This window comes from Borostomias antarcticus (assembly GCF_949987555.1).
Source record: "Borostomias antarcticus genome assembly, chromosome: 10".
In the NCBI taxonomy this organism is placed as follows: domain Eukaryota; kingdom Metazoa; phylum Chordata; class Actinopteri; order Stomiiformes; family Stomiidae; genus Borostomias; species Borostomias antarcticus.
Window position 1 is genome coordinate 26,790,364 of NC_140243.1, and position 16,108 is coordinate 26,806,471.

The 16,108-nt window shown below is 52.7% G+C and overlaps 1 protein-coding gene across 1 annotated transcript in view; it reads right to left on the reverse strand.

Annotated features, from left to right (window-relative positions):
- Nucleotides 1-16,108, reverse strand: part of megf8 (multiple EGF-like-domains 8) — a 48,525-nt gene that overhangs the window by 17,613 nt on the left and 14,804 nt on the right. Inside the window, exons 13-21 of the mRNA XM_084444695.1 lie at nt 11,651-11,798; nt 11,034-11,197; nt 6,878-7,081; nt 5,876-6,079; nt 5,137-5,382; nt 1,756-1,874; nt 1,487-1,618; nt 1,034-1,147; nt 293-462 (exon numbers count right to left, since the gene is read on the reverse strand). Coding sequence (XP_084300821.1) covers nt 293-462; nt 1,034-1,147; nt 1,487-1,618; nt 1,756-1,874; nt 5,137-5,382; nt 5,876-6,079; nt 6,878-7,081; nt 11,034-11,197; nt 11,651-11,798 — 1,501 coding nt within the window. The remainder of the gene's footprint in view (nt 1-292; nt 463-1,033; nt 1,148-1,486; nt 1,619-1,755; nt 1,875-5,136; nt 5,383-5,875; nt 6,080-6,877; nt 7,082-11,033; nt 11,198-11,650; nt 11,799-16,108) is intronic.

Sequence of the window (16,108 nt, forward strand, 5' to 3'; positions counted from 1 at the left end):
GGTGCATCCCTAGCTTCTACCACTGAGCCCAGCTGGCTGGCTTCCAGGGCTGCTTTGTGGATGGGTTTTAAAGAGAGGATTCATCCTTACTTGCTACAGACATGGGGCAGGCATGCTGTAGTATGAGAGCGGTAGTGTTAAAGGGATAGTTTGGAATTTTGGACATTATTGCCTCATTTGCGACTTAGAATTTACAGGGTGGACATGACATCCGGCTACCGTTGCATTGCGCAAGCATTACCAAAATGCCCACGAGAAGGACATAATGCAGTTGGAAATGGTCTCCATCGACCGACAGCATAATGGCGAAGTGGTAAAGGAGCCATTAGTGTATGTCCAGAATGCTGGACTGACCCTTCAGGTGGGCGCTGGTCGTACCTGGAGGCCCGTACGTCGGCCACGGCAGCGCTGCAGTTACTGACCGACGGGTCGTCCATCCCTCCCCAGTCTCCCCTCAGACACCTGGAGAGGACAGGAACCAAGGTCACACAACAACCGGCAAATCGCCTCATCTGGGTGTGATACAGTTTACTTATAGTATTATAATAATAATAATAATACATTTTGTTTAGAGTGCGCTTTACATTCCGAGAAATCTCAAAAGTGCTATAAAACAAAGGTGTAGTTGTAGTAAAAACAACAATGTAGTACATTCATCCAGGCTCCAAATCCATTACACATCCAATACATCCACAACCAAGGCACATCCAACACATGAATACAGTAATAGGTGATACAATAATAAAAACATGATGCAAACATTACATGGCACATAAACGATGAATATGACATGAGGGAGCGGTCAACAGGTCAACAGAAAGCTTTAGTAAAGAGGTGTGTGTTAAGGTCTTTTGAAGTGTGTGTACATAGTGTGCACGTGTGTATAGATGTGTGTGTACATAGTGTGCACGTGTGTATAGATGTGTGTGTACATAGTGTGCACGTGTGTATAGATGTGTGTGTACATAGTGTGCACGTGTGTATAGATGTGTGTGTGTACATTTGACTGTGTGTGTGTGTGTGTGGCCATTACCTGCCGATGGTGGGATTGTTGTAATCCCCACACCAGCCACACTGGAAGGTCTGCAGACAGTCGGTGCAGGTGGGCAGGGCAGAGCACTGCTTGCACTGGGGCACGGAGTGGACACTGTGGTGGAGAGAGGAGGAATGAACCAGGACCCGGACCAGACCAGACCAGACCAGGACCAGGACCAGGACCAGGACCAGGACCAGGACCAGGACCAGGACCAGGACCAGGACCAGGACCAGGACCAGGACTAGTTTCAGGACCAGGACCAGGACCAGGACCAGGACCCAGGACCCAGACCAGACCAGGTGTTCCTCTATCCTGAGATGGACAGAGATTTGGCGAAGAAAGAGAGAACCAGAGGTAGAGAGAGCGAGAGACCAGGCAGAAAAGAGACAGAGAGAGATAGACCAGAGAGAAGGAGAGAGACCAGGTAGAAAGAGAGACTGGGGTGTTTACCTGTCGTACCAGTCCCTGCACTCCCCGTAAGGGTACTTGGTGAGGTAGGCAGCGAAGTAGAAGCAGGCCTGGGCGGACTCACACCACGCACACTGGCTGGAGTTAGAGAGACACTCCCCACACGTCTTCCTCCTGAGAGAGAGAGAGAAAGAGAGAGAGAGAGAGAGAGGAGTTAGAGAGAGAGAGGGGGGGGGGGGGGATAAATGTGTCATCTTGGTTTGTATAGCTCATTTGTGCCATTGAAACAAAGGTTAATAGTTGCTGCTTACTGGTTGCAGACTTTGGGACACCCCCCCAGATCTCTGATGGATCCTTCCATCCTCCCCCGCCGGCTGCATTGGTAGTCGCCCTTCTTGCTGGAGTTGATCTGCCACTCGCAGTAAGGGTCCTACGAGGCAATGATGACAGGTTATAGTGGCTGACATGACAGAAGAATGTTGAGCCCTATTTTAGTGCGGGCGCTAAGTTGCATTACGCCCTAGCGCTAGCGGATTGACAACTCCGTCATTCGCAAACTCAATATTTCTCGCCTCCACCAATTTCCTCATGCGCAAATTAGACACTTGGACCACAGTGGCTTGACCAGCGCGATAGGGGGTGTGACTATAAAATTGAACAGAAAACATCGGCCTTATGCGGGTTTGATGTCAAATAGTGCGCTTGCGTTAAGACCCAACTAGACATCTTCTAAACACAAACGCTGACACTGCAATTTGGTGACCTTAATGAGGCACACTGCGCATATGAATGTGAAATCATGACAACGTTGTGTGTGTTCTATCCGAAAATCCTATTCAATGCACAGACATGAAAGACAACAGGCCATCCATGTCTACTGTTCAGTCTGTGAAATAGATATATAGTTTGTATAAGACCTACTGCATGATGAACACCAGGCAATGGAGTTTTTCATTTATTGCCATCAGTTGGACAGGCTAATAAAGAAAACCTTCTGGACAAATAAGGAAGAAATAGTTTATTTCCATTCACACTAGACTTGGAGACGGCCTACATGAGGCCTACAGGCCTGGCGCAGAAGACCCTACCGTGAGTGCATGTACTGCCGACGAGTACCATTCATTCATTCATTCAAACTTCATTTCAGCTTTGGGTCCAGATAAATGACAGGACATAAGATACAAATGATAACATACAAGAGATCAGTCAAGAAAAGAGAGCGCACACCGTGTTTGGTGAGGCGCTGAGGGCGTATAATAATCTCACACTGAGAGAAAGGGTCACACACTCTGATGCTCCAATGCAATAATTGTATTCTCCAACGTTTCAGCAGCAAGCCGTCTTCATCAGGAATTTGGATCCTTTCTCTCAATTTTAAATACAAGGGATCAATAAAGTATCATGGTTTAGAATAGTAAGGTCTTATACCTGTACTAATGTCTCCACTGGAGTTAGAAGTATACAAACCTTAAGTTTGATTAAAAAAAAAACACTTTCGGACTCATTAAGCCATACATTTAGACACAAGATATCTTGCGTGCACCATCTGATCACAGTATTGTTTATGTGGGGGGATCCAGGTGGTTTGTGATGCAAACTCACTCCATCGTGGCACGTTTGCCAACTATCCTGATCAGTGTGATCACGCCAGTCTACAACTGTGCCCACAACACCTACCCAACATGCTTCTGGGGCTGTCCCCGACTCTCGGCTTAGTGAGTTGTATCAGATTCGCTTGTTAAGATCCGCCGGGGCGGCTGTAGCTCAGTTGGTAGAGCGGGTCGTTCAATGATTGAAGGGTCAGCGGTTCGAATCCCAGCTCCAGCTGTCCACATGTCGAAGTGTCCTTGAGCAAGACACCTAACACCAAATTGCTCCCAATGAGCAGGTTAGCACCTTGCATGGCAGCTACCGCCATTGGTGTGTGAATGTGTGTGTGAATGGGTGAATGAGAGGCCATTGTAAAGAGCTTTGAGAGCCGCTAAGGTGGAAAAGCGCTATATATATAAGTGTAGTCCATTTACCATTTGTTCAAACCAGAGATTCAACGATTCATTGCTCCTTTTTTCCCCTCAAATGTCTATCGTGAGTCTGAGGGGAGACCGCGGGAGTCAAACTAACTCAAACTCACAGGCAGCACAATTAAGACGCCTGTTTTTCTTGCTAAACATGAATCATCTAGCCCGTACTGTCCATCTACTTCAGATGCCCCCATGTTTTTATGCAGTGTTTCCCACAGCCTACATTAGGGTTGGGCGATGTGACGATAGTCTCAGCTGCGTATTTCAACGCGTGTGTGAATAGACTCAAGGACATGTTTTTGACCGTCTCTGAAGCATTTTCACTGACGTTTGAGCTCAATCTGTCTATGGGGATTTTTTTTTCTCAAGTGGAAATCTGAGTTAATACGAGAAGATTTATCTTGGACAGCGGTTTTGTGTTGTGGGAAATGCACGTGATCGCTGGCGCACAGCAGACTAGACGCAGAGAGGGGAGAAGGTTTCTCTGCCTTCTTCCCTCTGCTATATCAGTCTGAAGTCTCCTTTTACTGCGCAACAAACAGCTCCAGTAATATCAATCAATAACCTTTATTTAAACTCGAAGGACACTGAGGTTGCCCTCATTTACATATATTACATATATTTACAATAGCCTAGGTCCAAAACAAATGACTGGCCTGTCCTATATAAATCACATGTCTTAGCCCACCAGCGCTTGACAGTGGAGCAGAAAAAGACTGCTCATCTTAAAGAATATCAGTCGACTTAAGGGTCTCCGACTGATGATTGGACTTGTGGACTTTCAGGGGGCCGCCCTACGTGCTTGGTGTTTTTTCTAGGGCCAGATCGGTGATGGAGAGCCTTTGGGTCGTGTGGTAGGCTACGTACAGGCTCTTTTTGGGAGGGATGTGCTTCTGGCGCACACTGCCATTTCTAGTGTTGGCACACTGGTATTTAAAGGGATGGAAAACAGGCGTTGTGATTGGCCATTATGAAACCAAACCCCACCACACTCCTGTGTATTCAAATTGCTTAATCCAACCTCTTTTACAACTGCGCTGGGGTTGCTCTGGGGGTTTGCTAGCCTCCTCAGTAACGGAATTATCCAAATTGTGTCGGCCACACCTTCAAAAGTGAGCGCCCTCACTTGTGCGTCAGCGTTAGCGACAGCATCAGATTCACACAAATGGAGCCTTTCAGCTGATAGGACTGAGCAGGTAAGCAAACATGGTCCTAGTGGTTCCCTCTAACAGTATGAAACCAGCTCTCAAATACTCTGCAATGGGAGAGTGTATTCTGTGGTGGGGGTCCGTTAGAGGGGGAGTCATGGGAGAGAGTGTATTCTGTGGTGGGGGTCCGTTAGAGGGGGAGTCATGGGAGAGAGTGTATTCTGTGGTGGGGGTCCGTTAGAGGGGGAGTCATGGGAGAGAGTGTATTCTGTGGTGGGGGTCCGTTAGAGGGGGAGTCATGGGAGAGAGTGTATTCTGTGGTGGGGGTCCGTTAGAGAGTGTATTCTGTGGTGGGGGTCCGTTAGAGAGTGTATTCTGTGGTGGGGGTCCGTTAGAGGGTGTATTCTGTGGTGGGGTCCGTTAGAGGGGGAGTCATGGGAGAGAGTGTATTCTGTGGTGGGGGTCCGTTAGAGGGGGAGTCCTGGGAGAGAGTGTATTCTGCGGTGGGGGTCTCTCTGTGTACCTGTGTGCATGCGGAGCAGTCCCGGTACTCCTCACACAGGGTGCAGTGCTGCGGGGCCAGCAGCAGGTGGTGCTGTCCGTCGCCCCCCTCCTCCGGGCAGGGCTCCAGGTCAGGGGCGGCGCGGAGCAGGCAGCGGGCCAGGGACGGGCACCAGCCACAGGACTGGTCCGACAGGCAGGCCAGGCAGGACTGGTACCCAGAGCAGGAAGCCGAGCGGTAGGGCTCCAGGAACAAGAAGGAGATCTCCTACAGAGAGAGACAGACAGGAAGTCAGAGAACAGCAAATACACACAACAATACAAAACGCAGAATAAAAAGCCACAGTTGGCACAGAAATGTACAAAAGGGCAGTACAATAAGGTATAAAAGACACAATATACAGCATGCAGATGCAAGATGTACAAAAATATACACACACAAAAAATATATATATATAAATTATATATTATTTATACTATAATCAATAAATAGCAATAAGTGAAAGACAGGCACCAGGACAAGCCCTCTTAACTCCCCCCAAACTAGATCCGGTCCATAGAGTCCAGCCAGTCAGGGGTCAATGAACACTCTGATATTATGAGTCTTCACAATTCTTTACCTATTGGTAATTTCGCATCAATTGAACCATTATCGTGAACAGTAAAACGTGATTTTTTTTTTGTCGCCGTGGTTACCGAACCAACAAGGCTTCGGAAGAAGGAAGAAGAGCAGCAGTTCCCCGAGCGCTGGAGAAACTCACGCTGCCCCGCGGCAGGACCGTCCGGTTCCAGGTGAGGGCCATCTCGCTGGTCTGACCAGAGCCTGAGTTGTTCAGGTAGCCCTCGGCCTGGACCAGGTAGTGGTTCCCTCGGGTCAGGTTGGTGAACAGGCGAGTCCCGTCCGGACGAGACAGCAGCTTGGTCTCCTTCTCCTGGTGGGCCGCCCAGCGACCAACCACCTCCTTCTGAGAGAAGGGAGGGAGAGAGAGGGAAAGAGGGAAGAGAATGAAATACAAGGTGCAACCAAATGTTGTCCTTTTTCCAGTCACCCTCTCTCTCTACTACAGTACTGTGGGTATTTCCTCCATTTCTACAAGGAGTTTGGATACTTGATTCTGATTGGCTAGCAGCCGTTGTAAAATACTCTGTAACCCACGGCTGTGACCACATAACAATCAGTATTAATGCGCTGTCAATCTCATTGACGAGTCTATTGATAAGATCTAGCGGTAGGCTATGCTTTGCGTAGCAACCACTCGCAGCAACCTCGCCTTTTTATTAATTACACACGTGTTTACCTACTGTAGGTCTCCCATTACAAAAACCACTCATCAGTCCGACTCCAACACTTCCACACCCCTACCAGCAAAAACGAGTGCTCTGGAGAGCTGTTTTAATAACTGCACCATAGCTGGAAATATTCAAATAAACGTGAACCACCCGAATGATGCCTCTATAGGCTTATATGAACAAGGCCAACCCAAATAAGCAAGATATCCTATGTCCTATATCCATTTAATTCAGAACTATAGCCTATCGCGGAAGATTATTTAAATACTAAAATGATAAGAATGATCGGTAAGTAAATGATTGAATGTTACTACTGTGTGTTTTTGTGAATATGTAGTAACCGTAGTCCGCCATCGCGCCGGGCCTAACAGCGCCCCCTAGCTGTTGGACAGTAAACTCCCGTGTGACCCACAGCCTCTCCTGCTCAACTGCCTAAATCTATCATGCATGTGTTCCTGATGTCTCTCTCTCACCAGCTGTAGGGAGTTGGGCGTGGCGGCCATGCGGGCCTGGAAGTGCAGCCTCTGGATGCGCGCCCACATGGCCACGGTCTCGCTGGGGGGGGGCGCGGGCGGGGGGGCGCCCCACAGAGGGTGGATGAAGCCCCTGAACTGCAGGGTGACGTCCATCTCTGTGGTGGGGCTGAGGATGATGGACGTACTGCGGAGGATGGACACCTGGAGGAGAAGGAGGAGGGAGAGGAGGAGGAGGAGAGAGAGAGAGGAGGAGGAGGAGGAGAGAGAGGAGAAGGAGGAGGGAGAGAGAGAGGAGGAGAGAGAGAGAGAGAGAGGAGGAGGAGGAGAGAGAGAGAGAGAGGAGGAGGAGGGAGAGGAGGAGGAGGAGAGAGAGGAGGAGGAGGAGGAGAGAGAGGAGAAGGAGGAGGGAGAGGAGGAGGAGGAGGAGGGAGAGGAGGAGGAGGAGAGAGAGAGAGAGGAGGAGGAGAGAGAGAGAGGAGGAGGAGGAGAGAGAGGAGAAGGAGGAGGGAGAGGAGGAGGAGGAGGAGGAGGAGGAGGAGGAGGAGGAGGAGGAGGAGGGAGAGGAGGAGGAGAGAGAGAGAGAGAGAGAGGAGGAGGAGAGAGAGAGAGGAGGAGGAGGAGGAGGAGAGAGAGAGAGGAGGAGGAGAGAGAGAGAGGAGGAGAGAGAGAGAGGAGGAGGAGGAGGAGAGAGAGGAGGAGGAGGAGAGAGGAGGAGGAGGAGAGAGAGGAGGAGGAGGAGAGAGAGAGGAGGAGGAGAGAGAGAGGAGGAGAGAGAGAGAGAGGAGAGAGAGAGAGGAGGAGGAGGAGAGAGAGAGGAGGAGGAGGAGGAGGAGAGAGAGGAGGAGGAGAGAGGAGGAGAGAGAGGAGGAGGAGAGAGAGAGAGAGAGGAGGAGGAGAGAGAGAGGAGGAGGAGGAGGAGGAGAGAGGAGGAGGAGAGAGGAGGAGAGAGAGGAGGAGGAGAGAGAGAGAGAGAGGAGGAGGAGAGAGAGGAGGAGGAGGAGGAGAGAGGAGGAGAAGGAGAGAGAGGAGGAGGAGGAGAGAGAGAGGAGGAGGAGGAGAGAGAGGAGAGAGAGGAGGAGGAGAGAGAGAGAGGAGGAGGAGAGAGAGGAGGAGGAGGAGGAGAAGGAGAGAGAGGAGGAGAGAGAGAGGAGGAGGAGGAGAGAGAGGAGGAGGAGGAGAGAGAGGAGTAGGAGAGAGAGGAGGAGAGAGAGAGAGAGAGGAGGAGAGAGAGGAGGAGGAGGAGAGAGAGGAGTAGGAGAGAGAGGAGGAGGAGGAGAGAGAGAGGAGGAGGAGGAGAGAGAGGAGGAGAGAGAGAGGAGGAGGAGGAGAGAGAGGAGGAGGAGGAGAGAGAGGAGTAGGAGGGAGAGGAGGAGAGAGAGAGAGAGAGGAGGAGGAGGAGAGAGAGGAGGAGAGAGAGAGGAGGAGGAGGAGAGAGAGGAGGAGGAGGAGAGAGAGGAGTAGGAGAGAGAGGAGGAGGAGGAGGAGAGAGAGAGGAGGAGGAGAGAGAGGAGGAGCATAACAGACATCAACAGAGACACTATTCTCTCACAAGTGGAGCAGTGAAGTAAAGTATGTTATTCTGAAGTGCAAATGAAGGTTATTTAAGGTCATGTTAGAGAAAGAGCGACAGCACGAAGTACAAGAAAGAAAAAGGAAGAAAGAAAGAAAGAGAATGTGGTTGTTGGGAGGTGGAGACCCTGGGCAGAGAGGAGGCAGGGTGGGAGGGAGGAGGGGTGGGCAGGTAGAGGAGGTGGGAGGAGGGGTGGGCAGGTAGAGGAGGTGGGAGGAGGGGTGGGCAGGTAGAGGAGGTGGGAGGAGAGTCAGGCAGGTAGAGGAGGTGGGAGGAGGGGTGGGCAGGTAGAGGAGGTGGGAGGAGGGGGCGGCAGGTAGAGGAGGTGGGAGGAGGGGTGGGCAGGTAGAGGAGGTGGGAGGAGGGGGCGGCAGGTAGAGGAGGTGGGAGGAGGGGTGGGCAGGTAGAGGACGTGGGAGGAGGGGTGGGCAGGTAGAGGAGGTGGGAGGAGGGGTGGGCAGGTAGAGGAGGTTGGAGGAGGGGACGGCAGGTAGAGGAGGTGGGAGGAGGGGTGGGCAGGTAGAGGAGGTGGGAGGAGAGTCAGGCAGGTAGAGGAGGTGGGAGGAGGGGTGGGCAGGTAGAGGAGGTGGGAGGAGGGGTGGGCAGGTAGAGGAGGTGGGAGGAGCGGTGGGCAGGTAGAGGAGGTGGGAGGAGGGGTGGGCAGGTAGAGGAGGTGGGAGGAGCGGTGGGCAGGTAGAGGAGGTGGGAGGAGGGGTGGGCAGGTAGAGGAGGTGGGAGGATGGGACGGCAGGTAGAGGAGGTGGGAGGAGGGGTGGGCAGGTAGAGGAGGTGGGAGGAGGGGTGGGCAGGTAGAGGAGGTGGGAGGAGGGGTGGGCAGGTAGAGGAGGTGGGAGGAGGGGTGGGCAGGTAGAGGAGGTGGGAGGAGGGGTGGGCAGGTAGAGGAGGTGGGAGGAGGGGTCGGCAGGTAGAGGAGGTGGGAGGAGGGATCGGCAGGTAGAGGAGGTGGGAGGAGGGGTCGGCAGGTAGAGGAGGTGGGAGGAGGAGGGGTGGGCAGGTAGAGGAGGTGGGAGGAGGGGTGGGCAGGTAGAGGAGATGGGAGGAGGGGTGGGCAGGTAGAGGAGGTGGGAGGAGGGGTGGGCAGGTAGAGGAGGTGGGAGGAGGGGTGGGCAGGTAGAGGAGATGGGAGGAGGGGTGGGCAGGTAGAGGAGGTGGGAGGAGGGGTGGGCAGGTAGAGGAGGTGGGAGGAGGGATCGGCAGGTAGAGGAGGTGGGAGGAGGAGGGGTGGGCAGGTAGAGGAGGTGGGAGGAGGGGTGGGCAGGTAGAGGAGATGGGAGGAGGGGTGGGCAGGTAGAGGAGGTGGGAGGAGGGGTGGGCAGGTCGAGGAGGTGGGAGGAGGGGTCGGCAGGTCGAGGAGGTGGGAGGAGGGATCGGCAGGTAGAGGAGGTGGGAGGAGGGGTGGGCAGGTAGAGGAGGTGGGAGGAGGAGGGGTGGGCAGGTAGAGGAGGTGGGAGGAGAGTCGGCAGGTAGAGGAGGTGGGAGGAGGGGTGGGCAGGTAGAGGAGGTGGGAGGAGGGGTCGGCAGGTAGAGGAGGTGGGAGGAGGGGACGGCAGGTAGAGGAGGTGGGAGGAGGGGTGGGCAGGTAGAGGAGGTGGGAGGAGGGGACGGGAGGTAGAGGAGGTGGGAGGAGGGGTGGGCAGGTAGAGGAGGTGGGAGGAGGGGTGGGCAGGTAGAGGAGGTGGGAGGAGGGGTGGGCAGGTCGAGGAGGTGGGAGGAGGGGTGGGCAGGTCGAGGAGGTGAGGTGGGAGGAGGGGTGGGCAGGTAGAGGAGGTGGGAGGAGGGATCGGCAGGTAGAGGAGGTGGGAGGAGGGGTCGGCAGGTAGAGGAGGTGGGAGGAGGGGTGGGCAGGTAGAGGAGGAGGGAGGAGAGTCGGCAGGTAGTGGAGGTGGGAGGAGGGGTCGGCAGGTAGAGGAGGTGGGAGGAGAGTCGGCAGGTAGAGGAGGTGGGAGGAGGGGTGGGCAGGTAGAGGAGGTGGGAGGAGGGGTGGGCAGGTAGAGGAGGAGGGAGGAGGGGACGGCAGGTAGAGGAGGTGGGAGGAGGGGTGGGCAGGTAGAGGAGGTGGGAGGAGGGGTGGGCAGGTAGAGGAGGTGGGAGGAGGGGTGGGCAGGTAGAGGAGGTGGGAGGAGGGGTCGGCAGGTAGAGGAGGTGGGAGGAGGGATTGGCAGGTAGAGGAGGTGGGAGGTAGAGGAGGAGGGAGGAGGGGTGGGCAGGTAGAGGAGGTGGGAGGAGGGGTCGGCAGGTAGAGGAGGTGGGAGGAGGGATTGGCAGGTAGAGGAGGTGGGAGGTAGAGGAGGAGGGAGGAGGGGTGGGCAGGTAGAGGAGGTGGGAGGAGGGGTGGGCAGGTAGAGGAGGTGGGAGGAGGGGTGGGCAGGTAGAGGAGGTGGGAGGAGGGGTGGGCAGGTAGAGGAGGTGGGAGGAGGGGTGGGCAGGTAGAGGAGGTGGGAGGAGGGATCGGCAGGTAGAGGAGGTGGGAGGAGGGGTGGGCAGGTAGAGGAGGTGGGAGGAGGGGTGGGCAGGTAGAGGAGGTGGGAGGAGGGGTCGGCGCTGGGGGGCGGGGCTCCGTACCTTGTCGGGCTGGGAGTCGTTGCGCGGGTGCTGGTAGGTGAGCAGGTGCAGTCCCGGGACGTAGCTCTCGGTGCGACAGGAGTGGAGGGAGGTCAGGAAACGGGTACGCTCCCCCCACCAGCCGTACGCCCCCGAGATCTGGTCCACACGGCACGCACTGCGCTCTGAGACCGAGAGGGAGGGGTCAGTAGAGTCACAGCCAGCACCAGACCTCAGGTACTCACAATACAGACTCAGAGCCCGAAGACCAGTCAAAAAGGATGCTTCTTGTTTGGGGGGGGGGGTGCGTTCGCAAGGCTAGGCGGGGCGATTTGACTGCGACAGGTTCACAGTGCGATTGGAAAGGTCGTTATTAGCCCCAAGAAGGCCGATACAAACCTGGCCAACTTCGATCTCATCTAGTGAACCCGAACTCCTCCGCACCGAAACGCACCCCTAATCATGTCTCATTTGGTCTCTCCCATGTGAACTCCCATGCATATTCACTTCGTGTTTTTTGTTTGTTTTGGTCATCATTCCATTTTGGTACTCCCTCCTACCTCCCTCCCTCCCTCCCTCCCTCCCTCCCTCCCTACCTTCCTCCCTCCCTCCCTCCCTCCTCCCTCCCGGCTCCTCACCTGACACGGGGAGGCAGGACTCGTTCTGGACGCACCAGCCCAGGTCCCCGGGGGCGCGGGGCAGGGAGCCGGCCGCTCCGCTGAACACCAGGCAGGACTGGCAGTCGGAGAGGAAGCGGGCCAGACCCAGGCACCCTGTACTACCACACTGAGGAGGGGGGGGGGGGGGGGGGGTTAGACCCAGGCAGCCTGTACTACCACACTGAGGAGGGGGGGGGGGGGGGGGGGTTAGACCCAGGCAGCCTGTACTACCACACTGAGGAGGGGGGGGGGGGGGGGGGGTTAGACCCAGACAGCCTGTACTACCACACTGAGGAGGGGGGGGGGGTTAGACCCAGACACCCTGTACTACCACACTGAGGAGGGGGGGGGGGTTAGACCCAGGCAGCCTGTACTACCACACTGAGGAGGGGGGGGGGGGGGGGGTTAGACCCAGGCAGCCTGTACTACCACACTGAGGAGGGGGGGGGGGGGGGGTTAGACCCAGGCAGCCTGTACTACCACACTGAGGAGGGGGGGGGGGGGGGGGGTTAGACCCAGGCAACCTGTACTACCACACTGAGGAGGGGGGGGGGGGGGGGTTAGACCCAGGCAGCCTGTACTACCACACTGAGGAGGGGGGGGGGGGGGTTAGACCCAGGCAGCCTGTACTACCACACGGAGGAGGGGGGGGGGGGGGGGGGGGGGGTTAGACCCAGGCACCCTGTACTACCACACTGAGGAGGGGGGGGGGGGGGGGGGGGTTAGACCCAGGCAGCCTGTACTACCACACTGAGGAGGGGGGGGGGGTTAGACCCAGGCAGCCTGTACTACCACACTGAGGAGGGGGGGGGGGGGGGGTTAGACCCAGGCAGCCTGTACTACCACACGGAGGAGGGGGGGGGGGGTTAGACCCAGGCAGCCTGTACTACCACACTGAGGAGGGGGGGGGGGGTTAGACCCAGGCAGCCTGTGTCTAACAACCCTGAGGAGGGGGGGGGGGGGGGGGTTAGACCCAGACAGCCTGTACTACCACACTGAGGAGGGGGGGGGGGGGGGGGGTTAGACCCAGGCAGCCTGTACTACCACACTGAGGAGGGGGGGGGGGTTAGACCCAGGCAGCCTGTACTACCACACTGAGGAGGGGGGGGGGGGGGTTAGACCTGCTGACCTCGTCTACAGACAAACAGATAAAGCCTCATCTACGGCTAAGAGGTCTTAAAGAGGAGTGGAAATGATATAGGAAGTGAAGGCGACATAACAGATGTTTTATTAGTCATATACATGGTCCAATACTCAAAACTGCCAAATTAGCTATAAATGAGAAAACTGTGATACGAGTTTGTTGTTTTGTTACTAGGGCGCAGCCCTTTTGAACGTGACGTCACTGGTATGGTTATAGCTAGCTCCTGTGCACTAGCCTACTGTAATGCTAGCTACTGTACACACTGACATGGCTTCGACTTCTGCTAAAAGATCTACGGGGGGAGTTTATTGTATTGCTCCAGGCTGTAGTAACGAGTTCTACAGAACTACATCAGCCGGTCTGGAGACACACTACCACCGATTGCCTTTGAAAAGGAAAGCTGTCCTGCAAGGCTGGCTAGCAGCTCTGAAACGAGCTAGCCCGCCAACTGCGCCGGAATTCAGGGTCTGCAGCGATCATTTCCTGCCAACGGACTATGTGGAGAGCTACCAATTCGACAAGACAGGGGAAATTGAGAAAATAAGAACCAGACGACTGAAGTCAGAGGCAACGCCAACTATTTTTGATTTTTCGGGCTACAGCGTAGGGACAACAGACAGACCAACCCAGAGCCAGGGCCAGTCCTGCGTGAGCCGCAGAGAAAGAGCGCTCAAACGCGCAAGTCAGGCAGAGGACAGACTGGTAGGTTTAGCAGTTGCAGCTTGCTGAAATAAACTGAATAGGGCCTACGAGTCACAAGCTAATCAAGCCTCAAACTTTTTTGAACCAAGATCTACTTTTCAAGTAGCCAGGCTGCCGAGATCTAACGTTAGGCTACCAGTCCAGTTTCAACATCGCAAATGCACACACAGCCAGACACGCACACCGTTTCCAGCCTGCATAGCAATTAAACTCGAAATACGTTCTTTCTCTTGGTATTTTGGTCCAGTCTCTAGATAACCCTAATTAACAAGCCAGTCAGTGATTAGGCTATCTAGTGGCCCCCACTTTACAAGTTTCAATAATGGTCTTATATGGCCTACATTTCATGGATGGAAGCCGAATAGATCAACTAGGCTACCCATAACGTTAGGCTATAACTTGGACACCAAGGCTAATCGTTAATAACAACCACAATTAGGCTACTTCACAACAACGCCATGCCACACGAGGCACAACAGTTTATCACACATTTTCTGGAACAAGGTAGAGCTCTAGATAGCAAACATATGGTCTTACCTTAATTTCGAATAAATTAATCCAAAGTGTGAGAGTAATATTTTGGGGGATTTGCTTCTATACTTTTATCCGAGATTACCGAGTCCGAGTTATTCCCATAGTAAAAAAAACAAACAATGGTTAATCCCGCACGGTTTGCAGAAACTACAGACACGTAGACAGGGCGCGTGCGTTTAGGGCTGGCCTGGCTTTTTCCAGCGAAAAAATAAATATGTTGAATCATGAATAGCCTACTTACAGTAATAACCCCCGCCCCCCCCAAACTACGACCAAATGTACGTTTTTAAAAACTACAACATTGACATTGAAAGGTTTCAGGTGTCAAGTATGAGTCACTCATATTTCCAAGCAACCCCTCTCCCAATACACCACTGGCATCGTTAATTTATCCAGGTGTAATCTCAAACATCAAACCAGTTTACCTAGTCTAATGCATTGGGCTGTTCCAAGATAAAATGTGGGTTACACTTACAATACAGTAATCATAAAACAACATTATGAATAATTCGAAATTTCTTTAAAATATTCTATTTAATTCCATAAATATCAATCCTACCTTTTCTCACCAGGGAGGACCAAATGTAAGTCTGGAGATTTACTGAATTTAATTGCAATGCATTGGCCCTGCACATTATGAACAACACAATCAACAAAGACAGACATCTCACAGTAAAGGCATAATTATACAAACGATATACATTATGAATTTACACATATTTACACAATCAAGGATACTTAGGTACTGTAACTCATACAGGAGGTAGGATTAAGAGTGGGGGGACCACCAGGAGATGAGGATGTAGGCTAGGCTACATAGTACTTGATATAGGCTATGCTGTATCGTGTCGACACCGGACCACGTTGGATGGTATCTCGCCGATCAAGTCGAATGATTTGTTTCATCGGACACAACAGGAAACTTCACTTTCAACTGTCGCTTTCCAACTGTATCACACTCACGCACGCAGATGGGGTGGGTGACTGCGCAGGCGCTTATGTGTAGGCTAATTTAGATCATTTTTAGAGGTGGAACACAAACTCAGTTTTCTGAAAACGTTGGGGTAGGCTATTTGAGTATTGGAACATAATTGCATTACTTTAAATTACTTTCATACCGGTTTTCAATTTGCAAGGTATCATAAATAGTGTGATAATATAAGCAGGCTACATGACGACTCTAGTACAAAATTCACTCATACTCATTCATACTTCCATAATCATATGTATGTGTAAGGCGTATTATTATTATTATTATTATTAGCATATTCTAAACAAAGCATAGCCTAAGCATATACTACAGCAATCGACATGGCAGACGAGAGCCAGGGATACGAGCAGATAAAGACAAAAAATGAATTGAAACAGACAATGACACTGTTGGCAATGGCATATTATATTTCAAATTCATCACAAGCATATTCAAATCCATGGTATTCAGGAGAGGGGAACAAATTCCTGATGAAAGCCACAGCGCAGGATGGGATTGGAATCCGGTATCTTTTCCCCAAATGCCCTCTCGTCCAAAGAGTGAACTGTCTGTAGGCTGTCAACCTGAAGAGTCTGAAAAAAGTATGCAAAATGTTATTTGGGCTACCTTTATTTAAACTCGAATGAACATTGAGAATTGCCTCATGCATTTGCATTGATGTCCAGAATTAAAAATAAAAAAACTAGCCTACAGTAATGATAGGCTACAACAAGGCTTAGTCGCCTAGGTAATAATAGCCTAAATGAATGGCCAAAAACTATGCAAATAACAAAATACAACAGACTACAAACAGATGAAAGACGGTCGGTCTGTTAACTTTCCTTGAGTTATAGCCCATCTTTGACACCGCTAAATTAACTCGTGTAATCTAACGTTACGGCAGCCTACAGTAGAGTTGTGAAAGTCAGAAACATTCAGAAGAATTAGCCTACTTACTGCAAGTTAGCTAACATAACTTCTACAGTCTGAAAGAGCACGAATCATCCACTATATTCGTGATAAAACAGGGGGGCTCCTGCACACCTAGGGTGTCTCGATTATAATGATGATTAGCGTGCGTTTCTGA